Genomic DNA, 19300 nt, shown 5'->3' with positions numbered 1-19300 from the left:
TTAACACGAAAGCCTGCAGCTGCTGTTGCTGCTACGCTTCGGCCCAGCGACGCTTACAGTTGTACAGGTGCCCATTTTACAGTAGTAACTCGTACTGTACAATTCTCGAATTTTCTCACGCGCGTTAAACGGCGGAAGAAGCACCATAAACAGCTCTCGCGGTAAAAACAGCGTGAACAAACTGCGCTGTTCCGGAACTTCCTGACATTCTGTGGAATTCACCTTCCGCTGCTGCTCTGCGGCTGAGACGTCTTGTTGTTAAGTTTTAGGTTATGTTTTAGCACAATGGGGCTGGAAACGAAAGTGCTCATCCATAGAATTTCGAAAGTGGCTTTTAGTACGTGACCTAAACATTTCGTTACGATATTTTTGAAAGTATCTCTCTCTCTCCTTTCACTTTCTTGAAAACCTGAAGTACGCTGGTATAGTGGAGGAGGCGGACCGTGACGGGAGAGCATACGGCAGTGCATGTGGGCACGCGGGCGAGCTCCAGAAAGTTTGGGACTGCAACCTGAGGTTGTGCACAGATTAGATTCATTTTTTCTCCCTGGTACATCTTCATGAACGAGGCGACCATAGTATGAAGGGGTAGCATTAAGCGGGCAAGACTACGAAAACATCCCAAAACACACATACACACGCACACACATACCCGAGGAGCGACTAGCTCGTAGCGGCACACTGCCCTCGTGACAAACTCAACGCGCATGTGGGGCGGCTGGCGATGGGAGAAACGGAGGAAGGCGGGGGGGTCTTGTTGCGGCCGTGGCGTCATTGTCGCGGCACCGGTAACGCCGCGCGCGAGCCTAGCCTCTTCCCCGCCGCGCGCGCGTGCACACACAACACGCGGGCCGGATCCATTGAGCCGCGGCGCCGAGGGTTTATTGTGGCGCGGGGCTCGATTAGGGGCTTCCCGAAGCGCCGCCACTCGCGACGGCCGCTTGACGAATGGCCTTTTCGGACGGCCGCCCGCGCACGCAGCGCGATTGGCCCTAATGAGCCGCATCCGAGGACGCCCCGCGCAGAGCAACGCGCCAGCGATGCGCTTCTGCGCGGGAGCCCGCCGCGTCGGCGGGAGGCGCTCCAGCGGCCCGCAGAGCGCTCGCGGACACCTCGGGAGGAGGGTTGCTCGTCCCTCCAATTTCATCCTTGTTTCTGTCGTGCTCCTCGATGTTGGCCTCACGCGGTGGATTAGATGGTGTGGAGGTGGTGAAAGGGACGGCACAGGCCACCAACAACTGAGCCATTGTTATTAATGCGAGAGCATTAATGCTCCCGTCCATCAAAAAGCCGGCGTCCGTCTGACACGAAATTCCTATTGGTCGATAGGCTGTGACGCCACAGTCACATGACCTCGCGCGGGAAATTAAAACACCCGACAGCGATCACACAGTACAACAGTGATGAGGTCACTATACCATTACGTAGTACCTCTGAAGGAAGAAAAACAGCCGGGCTGAAATAGGAATTCGCCGAGCCGGGACTCGAACCGCTGCCCGCTTCCACCTCTGAGGAACATTCGTTCAATGCGATAGTTAGGGTCTTTATGCGACCACCTCATATTGCATAGCAAAGCTATCGCATTACGCTCTTAAGACTGCTTACGCGTCTCCAGAATTTTGTGTGACACTATCGTTTCCAACTAGCTAGACTTCCTCCAGCGGATAGATCCTTGTCCAGACACCAAGCCATCAACTGGCGCCGGTTACAAACTTACACCTTTCCAAACCCGGCCCTCTGGAGTCTTATGTACCCAGGGCAATTTTCAGACAAATGCGCAAACTGCGAACTTAGGGCCACCTTGGACCACATACTATGGGAATGTCCTCATGCTCCCCGGGAGGGACGAGGTATAAACACAAAAGATCAATGGGAGACCTTACTACTGAGCTCGGACCCGGCGACTCAGTTACAACTCGTCCGACTGGCCGAAGCCGCCGCCGAGAGTCAAGACCTTTCGGCCGTGGTCTAGGCGGGTAGCCCTCTGGCTACCCTCTTTCTGTTGGACAATAAAAGTTTTCCTATCCTATCCTGTGTGTGTGTGTGTGTGTGCGCGCGCGCGCGCGTGTGTGTGTGTGTGTGTGTGTGTGTGTGTGTGTGTGTGTGTGTGTGTGTGTGTGTGTGTGTGTGTGTGTGTGTGTGTGTGTGTGTGTGTGTGTGTGTGTGTGTGTGTGTGTGTGTGTTGGTTTGGTTTGTTTGTGGGGTTTAACGTCCCAAAGCGACTAAGGCTATGAGAGACGCCGTAGTGGAGGGCTCCGGAAATTTCGACCACCTGGGATTCTTTAACGTGCACTGACATCGCACAGTACACGGGCCTCTTGATTTTCTCCTCCAAAGAAATTCAACCGCCGCAGCCTGGTTCGAACCCGCGTCTTTCGGGTCAGCAGCCGAGCACCATAACCACTGAGCCACCGCGGCGGCTGTGTGTGTGTGCGTGTGTGTGTGTGTGTGTGTGTGTGTGTGTGTGTGTGTGTGTGTGTGTGTGTGTGTGTGTGTGTGTGTGTGTGTGTGTGTGTGTGTGTGTGTGTGTGTGTGTGTGTGTGTGTGTGTGTGTGTGTGTGTGTGTGTGTGTGTGTGTGTGTGTGTGTGTGTGTGTGTGTGTGTGTGTGTGTGTGTGTGTGTGTGTGTGTGTGTGTGTGTGTGAACTGTTAAATACGAGCGAGGAGGAAAACAAATGCACAGAGGTGATGTAAACGAAACAAAGGCGGTAGAAAGATGAAACTAAAAGCACTGTACCAGGATTATGTAGGGTCTCACTAAGCACGTTTTGGCATCGTTCGGGTTAAAAACGGCAGTTTAGTTATCTACAGCGAAATTATTGAAACCGTGCTATGCAGTTCTGTTCTTGTTTTTTTTTTTTGCTCTATGCTTCGATGATGCATGGCGAATGTGTCACAAACAAGGCGCGTGGTTTGGTCGGAGTATCTTTTCAAAACTACTTTAAGCACAACGGGCACCTGTAAGAACAGCTATGTAGATTGTAAGGGATCGTTGGCTATATATCACCATGTCCAGCAGCAATTTAACACACGTACGCAGTCTTGTTCAGAAGAGTATACATAAATCACTTAACACATGACGAGGCAAGCAGCAATTAAAGGTGTTGTGCGGACCTCTATTCTTTCGAACAGTATAGGCCGCGGAACTCATCAATACCACTTCAAAGCGCGAAACTGGGGCCAGAAAAGTTTGAGGGAGCGGCGCCTTTTCGGCTGCTAGGCCGTCTCCTCGGTTGACGGCGGCGGCTTCATTATCGCCCGTTCCCTTTCCGGGCTGCGCTGAGGTGCGCCCAGGTCGCCGCTGCTGCCGCTCGAGCGGGAAGTTCGCGCCGAGTCCCATTTCCCGCCGCTGCGGCGGCGCCGGGTCCAGACCCCCGCAGCTCGACTCTCGGGGATTCGGGAAAGACCGGCCTCGCCAAAGCGGATATCGTGCGCGGCTTCAAGCGAGGCTTCCGCAGCGGCGCCTTTGGGCGGCTTTGATGGGCGCGGTGCGCGGCCGAGTGTAGCCACCGCGCAGGGAGGAAGAGAGGACCGATTTCGGGGGCCATAAACTCCTGACACGAACTCCCCGTATCGGTTCCGACTCGGGTCTTGTGAGCCCCGAGATAGGAAAATCCGCCGCCGCGGGCCCGCTCGGCCGAGCAAACAGGCGCACCACTCTCGGCGAGCGCCATCCAGCCAACGCACCGGTGAATCATACACTGGAGTGACACGAGTGGAAAGAGCGGCGGTAAAAATACTGGCCCGAAAGATTTGTAGCTGTATATACGGCAGAATGATGGGGGTCGCCGGAGTGCAAGAGCAAAAAGCGGAAGAAGGAACGTTTAAGCATGACTGACGAGAAAAGAAGTGCTCGGGAAGAAAGCAGGAACGCTTTCCTCAAAAAGAAAGAAAGCGTGGTGACGGCGGCTGCTGCTTTGTTTTTGTGAACTGCCACCAAAGAGGGCTGTATTCGGCAGAAGCCCGCCAAAGTGCCAATGGGGGAAAAAAAAATCTGAGATGGGGCTAGGGGGAGGGCGTATATGCCTCTCGTTGCACGCCGCCTCGCCCTCCGTTTCCTTGGTTTCCAGCGTCCGTCCCAGCTTCTGCAGCGCCATTGGCACCACTGCATTTGTAAAAGCCGCTCGATGAAGGCGGGCGGGCTTAACGGGTGTGTTGTCAGCGGAGGTCCCTTGTTCCCGCCTAAGTGCCTCATCTCCTCTTGTTTCCGCCCGCGCTTGTGTTGTGGTGTTTTAGAGAGCAGCCGCGCGCCCCGCCTTGTTCCCTCCTAGCCTTTCCATCCTTATCTCGGGAGCCCGCAACAGCCCTCGCAGGGGTGCCGGGGGACACCCTCCGTGCGAAAAGCAACGCGGACTTCCCTGTTTGCTCCTACTCTCGATGTTTGCTGATTGTCGCCTCGCCCCTTGCGCGGCGTGAAATGGGTTCGGTGGCTCTGGTGAAATGAGAGTTTTGCCTTGGGGCGAAGCGATGGCTGAACTAATCGCGGAGTATCAAAGTGCACGCAACACACCATGCGCGGTTAGCGCACGTAAAGCAGCCTGCGAGAAAAAAAATATCGCCAAGCAACGACTACGCTGCCGCCGCCCTCGGAACAATAACTGATGAGACAGCTGGCATTTGGCGTAGCCGTTAAGCAGACCAGGGGAGAACGTCGAAGTACCGCGATTATGCCGAGCATTTCATCAGAACGAATCATTTCATCAGCCTGAACTGTAGCACGTCTTTCGGGGGTGTAACAGAGTTTAAGCTCGCTGGGCGAGGCGCTGACGTTAGAGTACGTTACCAGACGCCCTCAACGTAAGCATGGGGCATTTTTAGCCGCAAGCTAATGCTGCATAATGGCTCAGATCTTTTGGTTCCTCCGCAAAGAAACCCGTTCTTTGATTATTCTTTGGGACCATGAATTCGCTCTTTCGATTCTTTGCACATTGCCACATTATGTGTACCCTTGACGTGTGGCGACGTGCCGCTTAAGCTCCTTCAGACAGCGGCTTGCACACATGAGGCGAAAAACGAAAAAGACGCAATCTGTCTGTCGTTCTTAGGCATGTTAGTACAAGTGGCTCTTATCCATCTCTAGCGCTGCCAACGCTATAAAGTCATATTAACCCACGCATTGTCGTTCCACTCTGCGATAATGTACAAAGCATTTGTGTAGTGTTATGGTTTACAATAGCACTTGCCCAATTCTTCAAGAAATAAAAAAAACCAAGACACATTTGAAGTGATCTGCAGCGCACAAGCAGGGTGTCTGTAAATTTTATTAATCCAGTGCATATAAGTTCGATAGATATACGCGAAGCTTTATTGTGCCCAGTTTAAGTCGCCGTTGAAGAAACGTACGAAGCTTGTCGTTCGGTTTTATTCCTGAAAGGGGGCTCCACTAGGAAAGAGACGGATGTTATCGAAGAAATATCTTTTAGTCGACTTATTAATAACATAGGCGCCGGGTTTTGTCATTATTAACAACGCTGCTCCTTGACAAACACGACATCCGGAATTTTTTTTTTTCCCCAAGGTAGGCTTTTTCGCTTTTTTTGCTTTGAGAGCACATGAGCCTAACACAAAAAGGGGCTCGAGGCAGCAAAGGCGACGATGAACAGTGAACGGAGATGAGCCCGTAGACGTCGCCCTATTCCGTTCCATTCCCGCAGTCGTAATAAGTGGTCGCAGCCGCTACAACTGCTCGGCTGCTTCGCACGAAATGGAGGCTTTACCTTCCCCGCTCGCTGCACCCGGGGCCAGCGAAGGCTGGAGGAAGCAGGGGCGCAACGCTCGAGTGCTGCCTGAGCCACCGAAGCGAGGCTGGGCTTTCGAGTTGGTCCCGCAGGAATTGGGGGAAAGCCAACAGCACGGACTGCGTCCTGACGGGGCCACAGCTCAAAGAGGCCGCAACGGGCGAGTTCGCATGGGACCTTACGCTGCCAACTTTCGCCGCAGCTTTCGCATCGCAGCCAAGCGGGCGAAATATATATACAAGTTACCTGTAAAATTGAAACTGTCTTGACCATGGTTAGACTTTCCCAGCACAGCCCCGTCTTCGCCTGCTTTGTAAAATTGCTTTTTTTTTATTACTTTTGTAGAAATTAAGTTGTTCCTGGATTCCTCCTCTGAAATTAAAAAAAAGAGACAACTGAAGGTGGGACGTCGGTTTAGTGCCATCGAAACTGTCCCCTAACCTAACCAAGAACCCGCATCTTGAATCTCGCTTAATGGTCAAATTCTCGCATTGATTTCTCTCCGTTTTGCGCTTACAGAGTCGCCACTCTCAACAAAGGAACACGCGAACACATCCCGAAGCGGAGCCGCGCACCTTTCTTTCCTCGGTTTGCCGCACTTCAAACAAAATAGAAAATATACTATACATGCTAAGATCTGAGAGGGCGGCTGATCTGAGTAAAGCTTGCAGCGCGTATTTACCTTTGTTCTTTCTAACCGCTGTCCATTGTGAAGCAGGAAGGCGTTGTGCTCCTCCTTATGCTAACTGTTCCTTCTTCTTGCTCTGCGTCTCTGTTCTCTATGTATGCATAAATTTGCAACAAAATTAAAGCCTGCCACGAATCATGTTCGCACGCTGTGTCCGCTCGTGGCGTCCTGGTCGAGCGAAGGCACGCCTAACCAAGTGTACGCGCAGGCGAGGAGAAGGCCCTGATGCTGCCGGCGGTGATCCAGTCCAAGCTGGTGACGCGGCTGCGCGAGGGCACCGAGTATGCCGTGGTTCTGTCGGCCGTCTACCCCAACGTCCAGACGGCTTCTGCGCCCAAACTCACCGTTCGCACCGCGCTGCCCGTCGCCGAGCTGCCCGTTGGGGACGACTCCTACCTGGACAACAAGATCCGTAAGCACCCTTTCCCTTCTGAATGTTCTTTACTTGGTATCTCTAACGCCTACACCAGTCGTCGACTCGTGAAACGGAATAGGCTGACGGGCATTGCCTAAAGTATTCCGGCCTTGTTATCTCCTCTTTTCTTCTGCCTTTGCTACCGTTACTTTCTAGGGTATAAAGATGTAAAAAGTAAAGCCGACGTTCCAGAAAAACCTCATCAACCTCGCGTGCAGAAAAATTCTGACTGCCTTCGCGACCTAGAAAGGGAATCGATGGGCAGAGACAGCAAAAGTGGAAGTCGGAGTTTTGCTAGGAGCGTTGTATCGAAGTTCCCATGCGGTTTGAGAGGGACCTCCGGTTCAAAACCTACCGACGTCTCCGGCGGCGGGCTATTCACTAGAAGAAGCTGTATATACCTTTAAATGCTCCATTCTATTGTCGCCTTCCGGGAGGAGTGTTTTTTGATGGCTAGTTAATTCAAACATACGCGTTTATGGGAATAGGCTAGCTCTAAAGGTCGCGACTATTCATATGCTAGTGTATAACTTAATTTAACAGAGTTCCTACTTCCTTTTTTTGCTGTTTCCCTTGTAAGAGTAACGACTCAATCGCATGTAGTCAATCGCATTAACAAGACGTAATTTCACAGGCGGCCCACACTTACATGATATCCTGAAGGAAATGAATGACATTGGAGAGATGTTCCCTGAGTCGAGAACATTTCTATTATTACGCTCATGGACGAGTTAACTTGGAATGATGACCAAGAATTAATGGTGGTTCCGTGCAGCCACGAAAACATGAATGAGCACCGGCTCGACAGTGATAATTACGTATCCTTCCGAGCAGAATGACACCGCGGCAACAGCGCTTGTCAAGGGACAATTGCGAAACTAAGCGACAGAAGCAGAACGTAATATATTTTTTGTCCACGTATTATCCAGCGCTAAGGGACGTATTGTAAGAATGATACAATCAGGAGCAACGAAGGCACTCGCCTGGGCTCTCCCCTAACACTGATCACGCTGATCCCGGCACGCTTGCCAACACCCTTGTGTCGGCGTTTACCTCTTAATCGGTACATAATATCGTAGCTGCACTGCGCCAACGGTAGTTTCGTCGTCGCTCCCTCATTCCACGTTAGCTTGTCCGTGACTGCAGTATGTTCGCGTGTCAGCTACTCCGTCGTTGACGCTTGAACGACGCACTGAAACATGACTTACGGGGCGGAGCCGTTAATAGCGCTCACTCAGTGGTGAGCGAGCGCGATCTACGCATGGCTGCTGGCGCCAACGAAGAAGAGGCAGAGAGCAGGGGAGCAAACGCGGCCACCAGGAGCCGATTGGAGGGCGGCCCCGCTACGGGCCGTGAGCTCGAGAGTGCCGCCCTTCCCTGGGGACAGGCAGGGAGAAGGAAGCCTACGAGCTCCTGCAGTCCCTCCGCACGCAGCCACCGGCAGCAGCGGTTCTGGCGAGTCGTTGACTGCGCGCGAATTGCGCGACAAGGCTGTGCGCCCGAGCCAGCGGTATCCCTGTCACAGCGCGGCCCTTCAGCAAGAACAGAGGCGAAGCCGCGCACCGTTCTTGCCTGGAGGTGAAGCTAGGCTCCCGCGGGATAGCTTCGCTTACCGCTTTATAGCGCACTTAAGCTGGAGGAGATGACAGAGGGGCCGCTTTCTCGAGAGGATATGCGCGGAGAGGACGCTCGATGGTGTGCGTGCAGGACCGACGAAGAAAGAGGAAGGAGACGATCTTGAGAACGATACGGCAGCGTGCAGCGATTGGCAACAGCCCTTAAAAGAGTGCATGAATTATACCGAGGCCGGCTTTATATGAAGCATCTTATGCGCCGTAGCGTGAAAATGCCCATAGCTTAGCCTAATGTTAACACTTGGTCATTGAAAGTTGAAGAAACACGCGCATGTCGCCTCAGCTCCCCGTTCAAAAAGCAGCAGTCTGAAGTTGAAGGATCGTATGCAAGGGATGTGCTCCGTAAGTGCTACAGGCGCAAAAGAAAAGATGCAAATTCATGTCCTGAAAATCTTGAGTTAAACCACTGTCTCTTTAGCCCATCGTTCGCGAATGTCCCTGGATTTGTGGCACCACCTCAAAGTTGTCCCATTCCTGGAGCTGACGTTAACCGGATCTTGTAGCCCTACAGCATGGAAGAATCAGTGTCATAAAGCATATGACACTTGGCGACAAACTCACAAACGCAGGGTGGCACGAAAATTAAAAGCCGCATTCTTGTGCAGCGACTTGTGCTGGAAAGAATGCTTAGGCTGGAGCCTTTTGTCCATTCCATCCTATCCCCCACACACCCTATTCCCTTACATCCTGTTCCCTCACCATATTCTCTTTAAATATATCCTATTATCCCCTAAAAAAGAGAAATAATTGTTGTCTTTCGGGCAGATGGAGTGATCAGTTTTCGATTCACAAATAATACCGTATGCATACAGGGCGTACTTTCTTGCGCTTAGACCCCAGTATCAAGTCGAAGGCGGGTATAATATAAGGGTTATTTTCTTTCGGTCCTATTGCATCCTAGTCCGCGTTGACTTTCAGATCCACGCGTAATCAAGGGCTTGGCATCACTTAAGCCAATGAAGAATGGTGGAAAAATACAACATGTTGCATTCGGGCAGCAGAGTTTCTATGCATACAGGTGAAGTGCAGTTTTTGTCACAAGTTTAGAGCCCAGAGGGTTCACTTCCAAGCTTTATATTGGGACTCCAGGAGCATTCATGGAAGTCCTACCTACTGCAGGAGGCAGTACCAGAAATCTTCTCATGCCCTGGAAATTTGGAGCGCTAGAGATCCATTAAGAACGACAAAGTTTGGCTCAAAAGAAAACCCCCTGGGCTCCAAACTTTTGACAAAGGCTGTACATCCCGAGATCCGCTTCGTGCCCTATGCCATGTTGTCTGTCTTACGTACTACGTATTCAAGTAAAAAAAAAACGCAGATGAAAAGGAAATGCCATGCAGAGGAACAAGTATTGTTTCCAACGTAGAGCTGGAAGAATGTTTTCAAATAGATTTCCAAGCCCTTCTCAGATTCATTTTCTTCCTAATGACTCGAAGTGTCAGAAAAGCATCCTCTTACATGTGCTACCAATTTCTTGAACGCTGTTCGATTACTTCTTTGAGCTGGAAATGAATGGACTGGTCTGTCTTATCTTGAGCAGAATAGGAAGGGAATTGTTTACTTCGTTTAACATCGAACTCGATGCAGCGGTTGCTCGCTCTGTACGGAAAAGCGATAACCACTGGGTCATTGCCCACGCCGAGTCGTTGGTTGGCGCCGTGGACGCTCAATGGGGCATCGCGTGGCCGCGTCTGGCTGCCCCTCGCCTCCAAGTCGTTCTTAGACACTGCACCGGCTCACTTCTGTCGCCGGATAAGGTGTTAGAAGGAGACCCCAGAACAGCATCCCTGGAGGCTAGGCTATTGCGCGAACGACCTTTGCCTTCTGGTTGGTCAAGGAAATTGTTTTTTTTCTTTTGGCGTTACAAGTAATTCAGTTTGTGTTGCGTAGTGTTGATACGCACATGTGCTGTGGAGGCACCAACTTCTTACCATGACGTTTAAAAATTTTAGTCGTCGTCAATTCTTAAATCTTTTTACAGGAAGATCATGAAATGTAAATAAAACTGTGTTAACGTATTTCCATACACTTAAAACTTTTCTCTTCAATGTAACCGCTGTTTTTTACTCCAGCGCTCGACCAGTAAAACCTTTTGCTTGCTGCAGGAGTTACTATTTCACTCGATATCACTTGCAACGCGCACGAAGTGAACCAACTCGAGTTTCCATTTTATAGTAAGCACTTGTAGCGTGTACTTCTCGTTTTTCAACCAACGCTGCCGTTCGCGTTGTTTTTCCTTCAACACTGTAGTGCAGGTAAATCATTGCGCCTTCACAAAGTGCACTCAATTTGCGCAAACATTCAGTATGCGAGTACTTTGCTCTTTCTATCGACGCCTAACTGCACCAAGTTCCAACATCGCTGGGGCAACACTGGGGTAACAGAGCTCCTGCCACAGCTTGTGTGTTGCAGCTCGCATTGAGCGCGATAGTATTCAGGTTATTGTAAACGGCCAGTTAGATTGCTGCAGCGCTAATGCGCCAAATGGCCATTATTGCGCGTAGACCTGTCCTACGGGAGGCGTGCGCTAGCACTAATGGCGTAGGCAACAGCGCGGTCGCCCTACTGCGCGCTGCTGCCCTGGCGCCAGCAGCGTGGGCTCAGCCCGTTAGCCCTGCCTATGTGCAACGGCGCTCATTTACATTAAGTGAAGCCTTTCAGAATGTCGCAATAAGCGAGGGTACCCGTAACTAGTTCTATAATGAGACAGAGTGATTGTCAGCGCGTGTCTTTGCGCGGCGGGCGGCGCTGGCTGTCCCCCGGTGTGGATGCTGCGTAGCGTGTGCTCACGAAGCTCCCCCACCCTCTCCTCGCAGAGTGCAACTGCAGCGAGGAAGGCATGGTGGCGTGCACGCGGTCGGCGCTCCAGGACGTGGCGTGCAGCTGCTTCCCGAGCTACGCGGGCCGCTGGTGTGAGTTGTGCGCCAGCGGCTACTTCCGGGTGGGCAAGCGCTGCGCCGCCTGCCCCTGCAGCAACACCACCTCGACGGGCGAGTGCGAAGCGGCCAGCGGAGAAGGCGGCGAAGGAGTGTCGTGTCGCGCCTGCCTGCCGGGCCACCGGGGCACGCTGTGCTCGGCCTGCGCCGCGGGCTACCACTGGAAGGGCGACCGCTGCGAGCCCATCAGCTGCCTCAGCTTCGCCCTGTGCGCCCGCGAGCCGGACAACCCGGGCTGCCGGGACTGCCACCTCGTCCAGAACAGCCTGCCGCCGGTCGCCCAGAAGAGCTCAGGTACGTGGCCGCCGTCTCTCCGCCTTCCTCCCCGCGAAGAGAGCGAGCCTTCAACAGTGCACGGTCCACGAAGCAGCCTGCCCACTCCACTGCAAGTCAACACACGTACTGAAATAATCCTTTGTTGGCAACACCGTCGATTTCCTACTGAATTCGTCCAAGTATTGAGCCAAGCTTCGCCCTAGAGCACCCGTAGCAAGCATTGTATGAGTAAAATGACGTTATAAAAGCGCTAACAAGCGTTAACATTGACTGCAGTGCATAGACGAAAGATTAAAAAGTTTATTAACTGGCGCGATGCCAGTTCATTGAAGTAATACGAGAATCTGAATTGCTGACAGAATTTACAGATACATGACAATAACTGACTTCATGAAGAGACAGGAGTTTTTGTTTTTGTGAATATTACTGACATAGAAATAAAAGGAGAGGCTGGTGCCTGACAGTGGCGCCGATGCTAACACATAATAGAAAAAAGTACCATAATTTACTTATAAGTCATAGTCACAGTAACCGATAAATAATCCAAAAATAAAACTTAAATTAAATCTGAGGGTTGAGTGTCTCAGGCTCTAGATTTATCTGGACGAGTTTCTTTAACGAGTGTTGACATCGCACCGCACACAGGCGGCTTTTGCGATTCGCCTCCACCGGAACGCAGCCGCCGTGGCCGGGATTGAACCCGGGTCTTCTTGCTCAGTAGCCGAGGGCCGTAATCACTGAGCCACTGCGATGGGGCCTCAAAGGTACAATATATTAATGAAAAACAATATGCAACGAGAATAACAATAAGATGATAATGTCTCAGCCATATCATACGAACACATAAAACTGATTACCAGGGAGCGTCTTTTCTTCTTCGATGCATTTGCGCATCAAGGGCGCTCGAAGGCAGTGCCGTATGCGAGAGGGCCTTACAGCTGCAACCTTCTTGAGGAGACTGCGCTAGGATGCTTCCAGCTGCCTTCGCGCGCGTGTGAGTGTGGGCGTGGGTATACCGTAGGCCAGCGGTTTAAAAGGAACTGTTACCGCCGGTACCGGTTGCGGAAATATAACTTAAACAGAATTGTTGGCGGTTGCCTATTACAGCAAGCGCGAATATTTTTTTTTAATTCGACATGATTAAACAATTTGTTGAAATTTATATTAACCCGCGTAAGCGTGTTCCATACTCTGAGCAAAACGCGCGGAATCCGAGATGGTCACAGCAGGAGCCCGTGATTCGGCGGCAGTTGCCCTTGGCGTTGTGCACCCAGGCTGCATGCAGCTGCAGTCGCCGCGAGCGCGCTCGAGCGTCCACAGTCTTGCTTACCTCCGGAATTTCGAGGGGGAAAGAAAAGGAACGTTCATATTAATACCGTGTTTTCGGATATTACTCGTTTATGGTTTATTTTAACTTTCCAATGGAAACTTTTTGCCCATCTTTGATGGTTAAAAAATTGACTGATTAAATGTACTGTAATAAATCAGTTAGTACGAATTAGAAATGCTAACGCTTGCCAGAGACGAACAACAACAACAATACTGTTTCAGTTTCATCACTGTAACCAGTGCCGTTTTTTTTTTTCTAATCGCTTGGCTCTCACTTGCTGGGACACAAATGGATACACTGTCGTTTTTTTTCTGGACAGGTCTACTGTTCCTCGCGTCTCTTGAACACGTAGCTGAAAGCCGTGTCGAAGGAGCGGCAACAGCGCGTCCAAGATTTTGTTTAAATGGATTGCTAATTCTTGGGCTGGCTCTCTTTCGGGACTTCGTGGCTCCCGAGTGTCGCCTATGCAACAGAGGGCCCGGCATCTGAAAATTTTATGCGCATGCGCATATGGCGATGCCCGCGACCTGCAAAAAGTTCTGCGTCGCACACCACGTATGGCGTGGGAGAGGCAGGAAAGAAGTGAACGCAATAACGCTAATGAGAAGGGACGGCTCACAGTTAATAAGATTAGTACAAGTTACTGAGAACAGGCTGCTTACACTATATCATGGGAAGCGTCTCCACCGTTACTTCGTTAGAAGCAGCCTTTCTTCTAATAATTTTCTTTACTCGGTGCTCTGGCAGCTGCTTCCTGATTTCACTTTTACAGCTCTTTCGACAAGATACTTCAACCCTGGTAGAGGGAGATTCTTTTTGCGACTTCACATCGCGTTAGAGTATCCATGCAGCACGTCAGCGTCCCGTTACTCCCCGCTAGTGTGCGTTGAGGAAACACCTGACGACTGAGGCATCGTCGTATCACGGGAAATTTTCTGCTGAGTCATCCAATGTTTCTGGAGTCCTCAGGGCAATTGCCTTTATCCTTTCTTTTCATTTGTTATTTCTCTAAGGCAAACTGTATACTTGTTCCCCCTAGCTACGCTACGCACCACTTTCGTGCATGTCTGTTCATGCCAAGGCACATAGACGGCCACGCGGGCACTGGTACCGCTTTTGAAAGCATTAAGCAGAGCTTAGGCCCCGCCCCCTTCCGTCCCTCCCGTCTGTCTCTCTTTTCGTTTAGGTGCGGTTCTAGAAGCACGTGCTGCCCGTTTGCATTTCGGTCGGCCTTGTCGCGGGTACTGCGAGGGTTATTAGTCGGTCACCGCTGTTGCGAAAAAGCCTTCACGAAACATTCCGCGAAGGCCTTAGCGTGCATGCCTGAATACCGAACAAGCTCCCGTGCGCAAGTAGGATCGTTGCCGTTGCTGGAATCCTTGTCGTTGAGTCAGAGGTTTCATAAATGCCTAATGCTGCTCCACCGGGCTGCATGAGAATACGAAATTCTTCTGGGAGCGCGCATGCGCAAACGGGGCGCCGCGCTTCCCTGCGCGTATGCCGCTGTTCTCGGCGCCTTCCCCTTCGCAGCGATGACCTTCAAGCGGAGGGGGACATCTCAGCTCCCGGCAGTGATTAAAAATTATGTCTGTTGTGCGCCGCAAAGTTTTGGGACGCCTGAAGAGGCGAAGCCCACGCGCTGCATCAGGAATATTTAAGGGTATAAGTAATACGCATTTTTTGAAGCACACATCTCCGTGCTCCGTCTACTCTCTGGCTCGTGTGCGCACGTGTTGCGTGCCTGGTATACTTGCACGCACTTCGCGAGTGGTCTAGCGTAAGCCGCCATGCTGCGTCCACGAAACCAAACGCGTCATCTCGATCGCATTCGTTAGCTATTATCGCGAAGTTTGTGCGGTTTCCTGAGAAGTTTTTGTTACAGGAAAAAAAAAATAAAGCTCGCAAGTGGGCACATCACGGAAACAAGCAGTTTGTGTTCCGCCTGAAACATGCCAATTAGGTGCCCCTCAGTGGATGCATTTCGAGCCCCAGAAATAGCGCGCTTACGCGCGTGGGCGTGCATGTGCGTGCGTGCGAGCGTGCGTGCGTGTACATGCGCTCGCGTGTGTGTGTGTGTTTGAACATTCATTGCTGAGCAGAGTTCATTCAAATTCTGTTTTTTTTTTTAGAAAGCTGCGGTACAGCAGCCCGTAACCCCCCGGTAACCTTACACTCGAAGTTACTCGGATGGGGCGGCGCTGACGTTGGGTTCGTGCCTAGCGACATGAATACTACGAGCGTAGTAGATTCGCATGCCAGCAGCCTAGCGCAGCTGCGAAGGCGGAACGAAGGCCACGCTCAGCGCCTAAAGCCTGGCTCGCGCAGGTTTGGACGTCGACCCCGCTTTTGTTTATAAATATGAAATGTGCTCACAGCCACCCGCTGCAAATGTTCCTTCGTGATCAGGAAAGGCTCAAATCGGTGATAACTGCGCTTCCTAGGAACTTTTTTCGGGGGTAATGTTCAGGCTCATGTGCATCGGAACAACTCGATAATTCTCGAGGTAAGCGCTACCTGAGACTTCGCCAGCAAGCAGCCGTGTCCTCAGTTTTGTGGTACTACAGCGGTTGACCTCCTGCAAGTTGGGTCACCGCCTTGTCGGCATTGGGCCAGCAACTGTAACAGGCAACAGCCGAAGGAAGCCGTTACTGACTGAAAGCAAGTGGAAGAAACTCAGGTGCCTGATATCTGGCACGTGAGCTTATCGCAGTCTGTGTGATGTCCTAGAGGGAGATGCTTGGTGGCCACGAAGTGTACTTATTGCGGTCTCGGGGTGAGGGCCTTGTATTCGAATGCAGCGTGAAATGGGCCGCACATGCAAGCGTCCATACTAGACGGTTCGCGTAATTTGACGCACAGACGCAATGTTAGTTTAAGACAGTCCCCGTCCTTCTGCTCACGTGTCGCTCTACGTCTGAACTTAGCAGTAACTACGTTCAAGGGCGCGCCGAAATTTCTTCGTAGTAATCATATGGACGAGGGTTATCTCCTAATTCATGGCATCCAAACTTTTTTATATAAAAATATTTCACTCCAGCAGGTGCAGAATATCCTTTTGAAAAAAATAAAAAAAATGCGAACAAAGACAGTGAGTTGTGACAGGTTATAAAGGACGCTATATCGCACACTGTCGCACAGTTTCTCATGATCACGTCCCGTCGCATGATTTCTCTAGTGCCTGCGAACGTATAATTTCTCACGATTGAATATGGTTTCCCTGTCGCTTCCGCAGGCTCTGAGTGAGTCCCGTTGTATTCTTAATTCGGATAAATGCCCTCTTGGCCTGCTGCTGCAAACGAGCCACGTCCATATATGAGTCCTGTTCAGCTGGCACTAACTTCATACTCCGCCTTCATACTATCTAATAGATGGTGGTATCTTAACGTCCTTAAAACGCTAATGGGCTCGCTAAGGGAGCGACACGTTGTGGCATTCCTGTTGAGCCTGTAATTTTGTCTGCGCTGACTCGTTGCGGTGACTTAGTAAGGTGGTCCCGTGAAGCTCTTAGCTAATACAGCATACATCAGATGAACTGCACTTACAAACTATTAAGTGAGGTCGGCACCATAAGCCGCTTTGTGCACTTAAATTTACTGAGGAGGAAAATTGGCTCACTGCATCTATCGGTAGCTAGGTCTTACGCATACAAAACGGCGATACACTCAAAGCGCGTAAACATGGAAGGAGCTTTAATGAGGAGCTACATTTTGTTTGTCAGTGACCGCTTTCGTTGTAGCGAGCTATAAAGTATTTCCGTGGCGATGCATGAACAGCAAGAAGCAGATTTATAAAGGAAAAAAATAACGGTCCGGCTGGTGCTCACGTCGCATCCGCACGCACGTGCCCCTCGCGGTTCGGCGCTCCGGGTCTACCCAAATTCGCCGGTGCGCAGTGCTCTGCGTCCGCTGCGTCCGGGGCAAAGAAACGAACAGCGCGGAAACGAAGGAGCAAGAAGGAAAGAGAGGAGGACTCATTGTTTCTCGGCGAAGCGGCCACGTGCGTGGGAGCGCGTCGCTGCTGGCGCACCACCGAATCCCCGTCGTCGCTGGTGGGCGCTTATCATGCAAATACGGGACCAGGATGAGCCGCACCCGATGGTGGGGAGCATCGATTACACTTTGGCCGCTTCTCATGCAAATTCACGGGCAAACGACTTCTCCCCTTGCCGCTCGTTTTTCTTGCTTTCCGGCCGACACGCGCAGTCCGAGGAAATTGCCCCACTATGCGCGACCTGGTGACGAGAGAGGTGCGTGGGCCGGGGAATGAAAGGGCCCGGCCGCCGACCACCGGCAGCCCATCGCACCCTGTTGCGCGATGATAGAGCGTCCCAACGCGGAGCGTGTGCGGCGTCGAGTGTCGTTATTTCCGTTTCCCGCCGACGTCCGAACTCTGACTCGGGCGTCGAGCCGTGAACGCGTCGCAGAGAATTAACGCGCGCGACGTTCGTGAGCGTGGGTATACAGGTATACAGCGATCGATTCCGTGTGTTTTTACGCCTCAGTGTCTCTGTGCGATGAGATTAAAGTGCGCATTAATTTCGACCATCCAGCGTTATTCGGCTTGCCCTGAAACCTCATTAAGCGGGATTTTTTTTTTCATTCCATGCCCGCAGAAATGCACCCGTCGCGGACGGCCTAGCTTCGCGCTGAGCGACAGGACAACACATAGCTTGACAGCTGCCGTGGCGGGTGAGTAAGCGGCAGTAGACGGTTTTGTAGGACACGTTAATTTATTTCAGCCACGGGAGGCACTCTACCTCGTAACCTTAGTTAACGGTTAGTAAAGACGGGGAGTTGAATAGTGAACTTTTTAGCGGATCAGACACACCTCACACATCGCTACAAAATGTTTGTGTCGCGAAACAAAGAACGATGGAGGTTCGGCAGCTTACCGATACTGGGAGAAGACTGGAGAGAAAGACAGAGCACACCGCATTCTAAATTTTCTTTCTTTCCTCTTCCCCCAGTCTCCGCCCGCCCCTATTTTTTTTTATGTATTCTGCATCGCACAGTTCCACTCAATGCGCCAGCGTTGTCTTATTCTACTGACAGTAGAGTGCGAACACCTTGATCAAATTTTATTTCTAAATGTTTACAAAGAGTTAAGAGAGGGTTGTCTGTTATCAGTGTACCACCGCTGCTGTTCATGGTTCATATGCTAGATGTGGAAAGATGGCTACAGGGAAGCAAATTACTATATCACCTCTGTTATGAACTGGTCACGACGGTTCTGGACCAGTGGCGCCAGCGTTTTTGCAGTCATTCGCGAATTGCGAACATTTGTGGATACGAAAATGTCGCTCTATGTTTTAATTTCTCCTTGAATAACTCTGGGCTGATATTTTTCAACGCTATACCACAGGTCAGGTGCTTGCAGTGCAGGGTCATCGATACCCAGGATAGGAGAGTACGAATATCTTGATAGATGAATGCGAGATAGTATATAAAAAAACCATGAAGAGGCTTTTGAGGCGAAAAAAAAAGAGAAATGCGGCTGTCATAAATGAGGCAGGTATGAGGTGCTAAGAATTATATGAAGAGAAGCAATTTTGTCATGGCTTACGTTTGGGATTGTGGCGTTGTGCATGAGTCTGGGAGTACAATCAGGGCTAGAAGTCCTCTAGAGAGCTGCAGTATGATTAGAATAAAGTTCTCACAGAAAACTAAAAACACAAATGAGTTCGTTATGCGTCACATCGCAAAAAAGAAATTAAGAAAAGACGGGACCTGGAGATAAAGAACAAACCGCACAGACTTGCGCAGGCGTCCTGTCGTTTCGTGCGCTATACGACACATAATGAACGTCTGCCAGCCCGCTCAAATTGCAGCTTCAACGATAAATGAGGTCGTGCAGGAGGCCACGCCTTGGACATTGTTCAAGGAGCGAAAAACGCTGAGTAAAATCGTGTATGAAGAACAGGAAAATGAAGGAAAAAGAGATCGACAGTTGAGATCTTCGCTTATTGCACGGAAAGAGCGCTGGCTCACAGAAAACCAACCAGTAAGTATGCGGGAAACCAAAATGGAGCCGCAAAGAGCGTTAAACGGAGGGTAGCCTGAAACAGGAAGAAGGTGCGCGCAGGATAAATTCGTCGACAAAGAAGTCAGCTATCGATGGATGTAGAATCTGGAAGACTCAAATCAGCAAGAAAAACTTTTTTGATCACAATTAAGGACTCGGTGTCCTTCTATGTGAAGCAGTATAACGGTGCGTTAGAATGCGCACTTATCAGCATAAATGCAGTGATATTCCACTTCAACAAACGTCACTTGAACAAACTTTTG

General features: G+C 50.9%; 1 protein-coding gene across 1 annotated transcript in view; it reads left to right on the top strand.

Annotated features, from left to right (window-relative positions):
- The window catches only part of LOC149352629 (uncharacterized), a 137952-nt gene that overhangs the window by 89293 nt on the left and 29359 nt on the right, over positions 1-19300 (top strand). The window contains exons 3-4 of the mRNA XM_089581828.1: positions 6634-6837; positions 11291-11704. Coding sequence (XP_089437954.1) covers positions 6634-6837; positions 11291-11704 — 618 coding nt within the window. The remainder of the gene's footprint in view (positions 1-6633; positions 6838-11290; positions 11705-19300) is intronic.

This window comes from Amblyomma mixtum, chromosome 3 (genome assembly GCF_055824585.1).
Source record: "Amblyomma mixtum isolate Tamu chromosome 3, ASM5582458v1, whole genome shotgun sequence".
Taxonomy (NCBI): Eukaryota; Metazoa; Arthropoda; class Arachnida; order Ixodida; family Ixodidae; genus Amblyomma; species Amblyomma mixtum.
The sequence above is the reverse complement of the archived record's forward strand: the minus strand, read 5'-3'. Positions and strand labels throughout refer to the sequence as shown.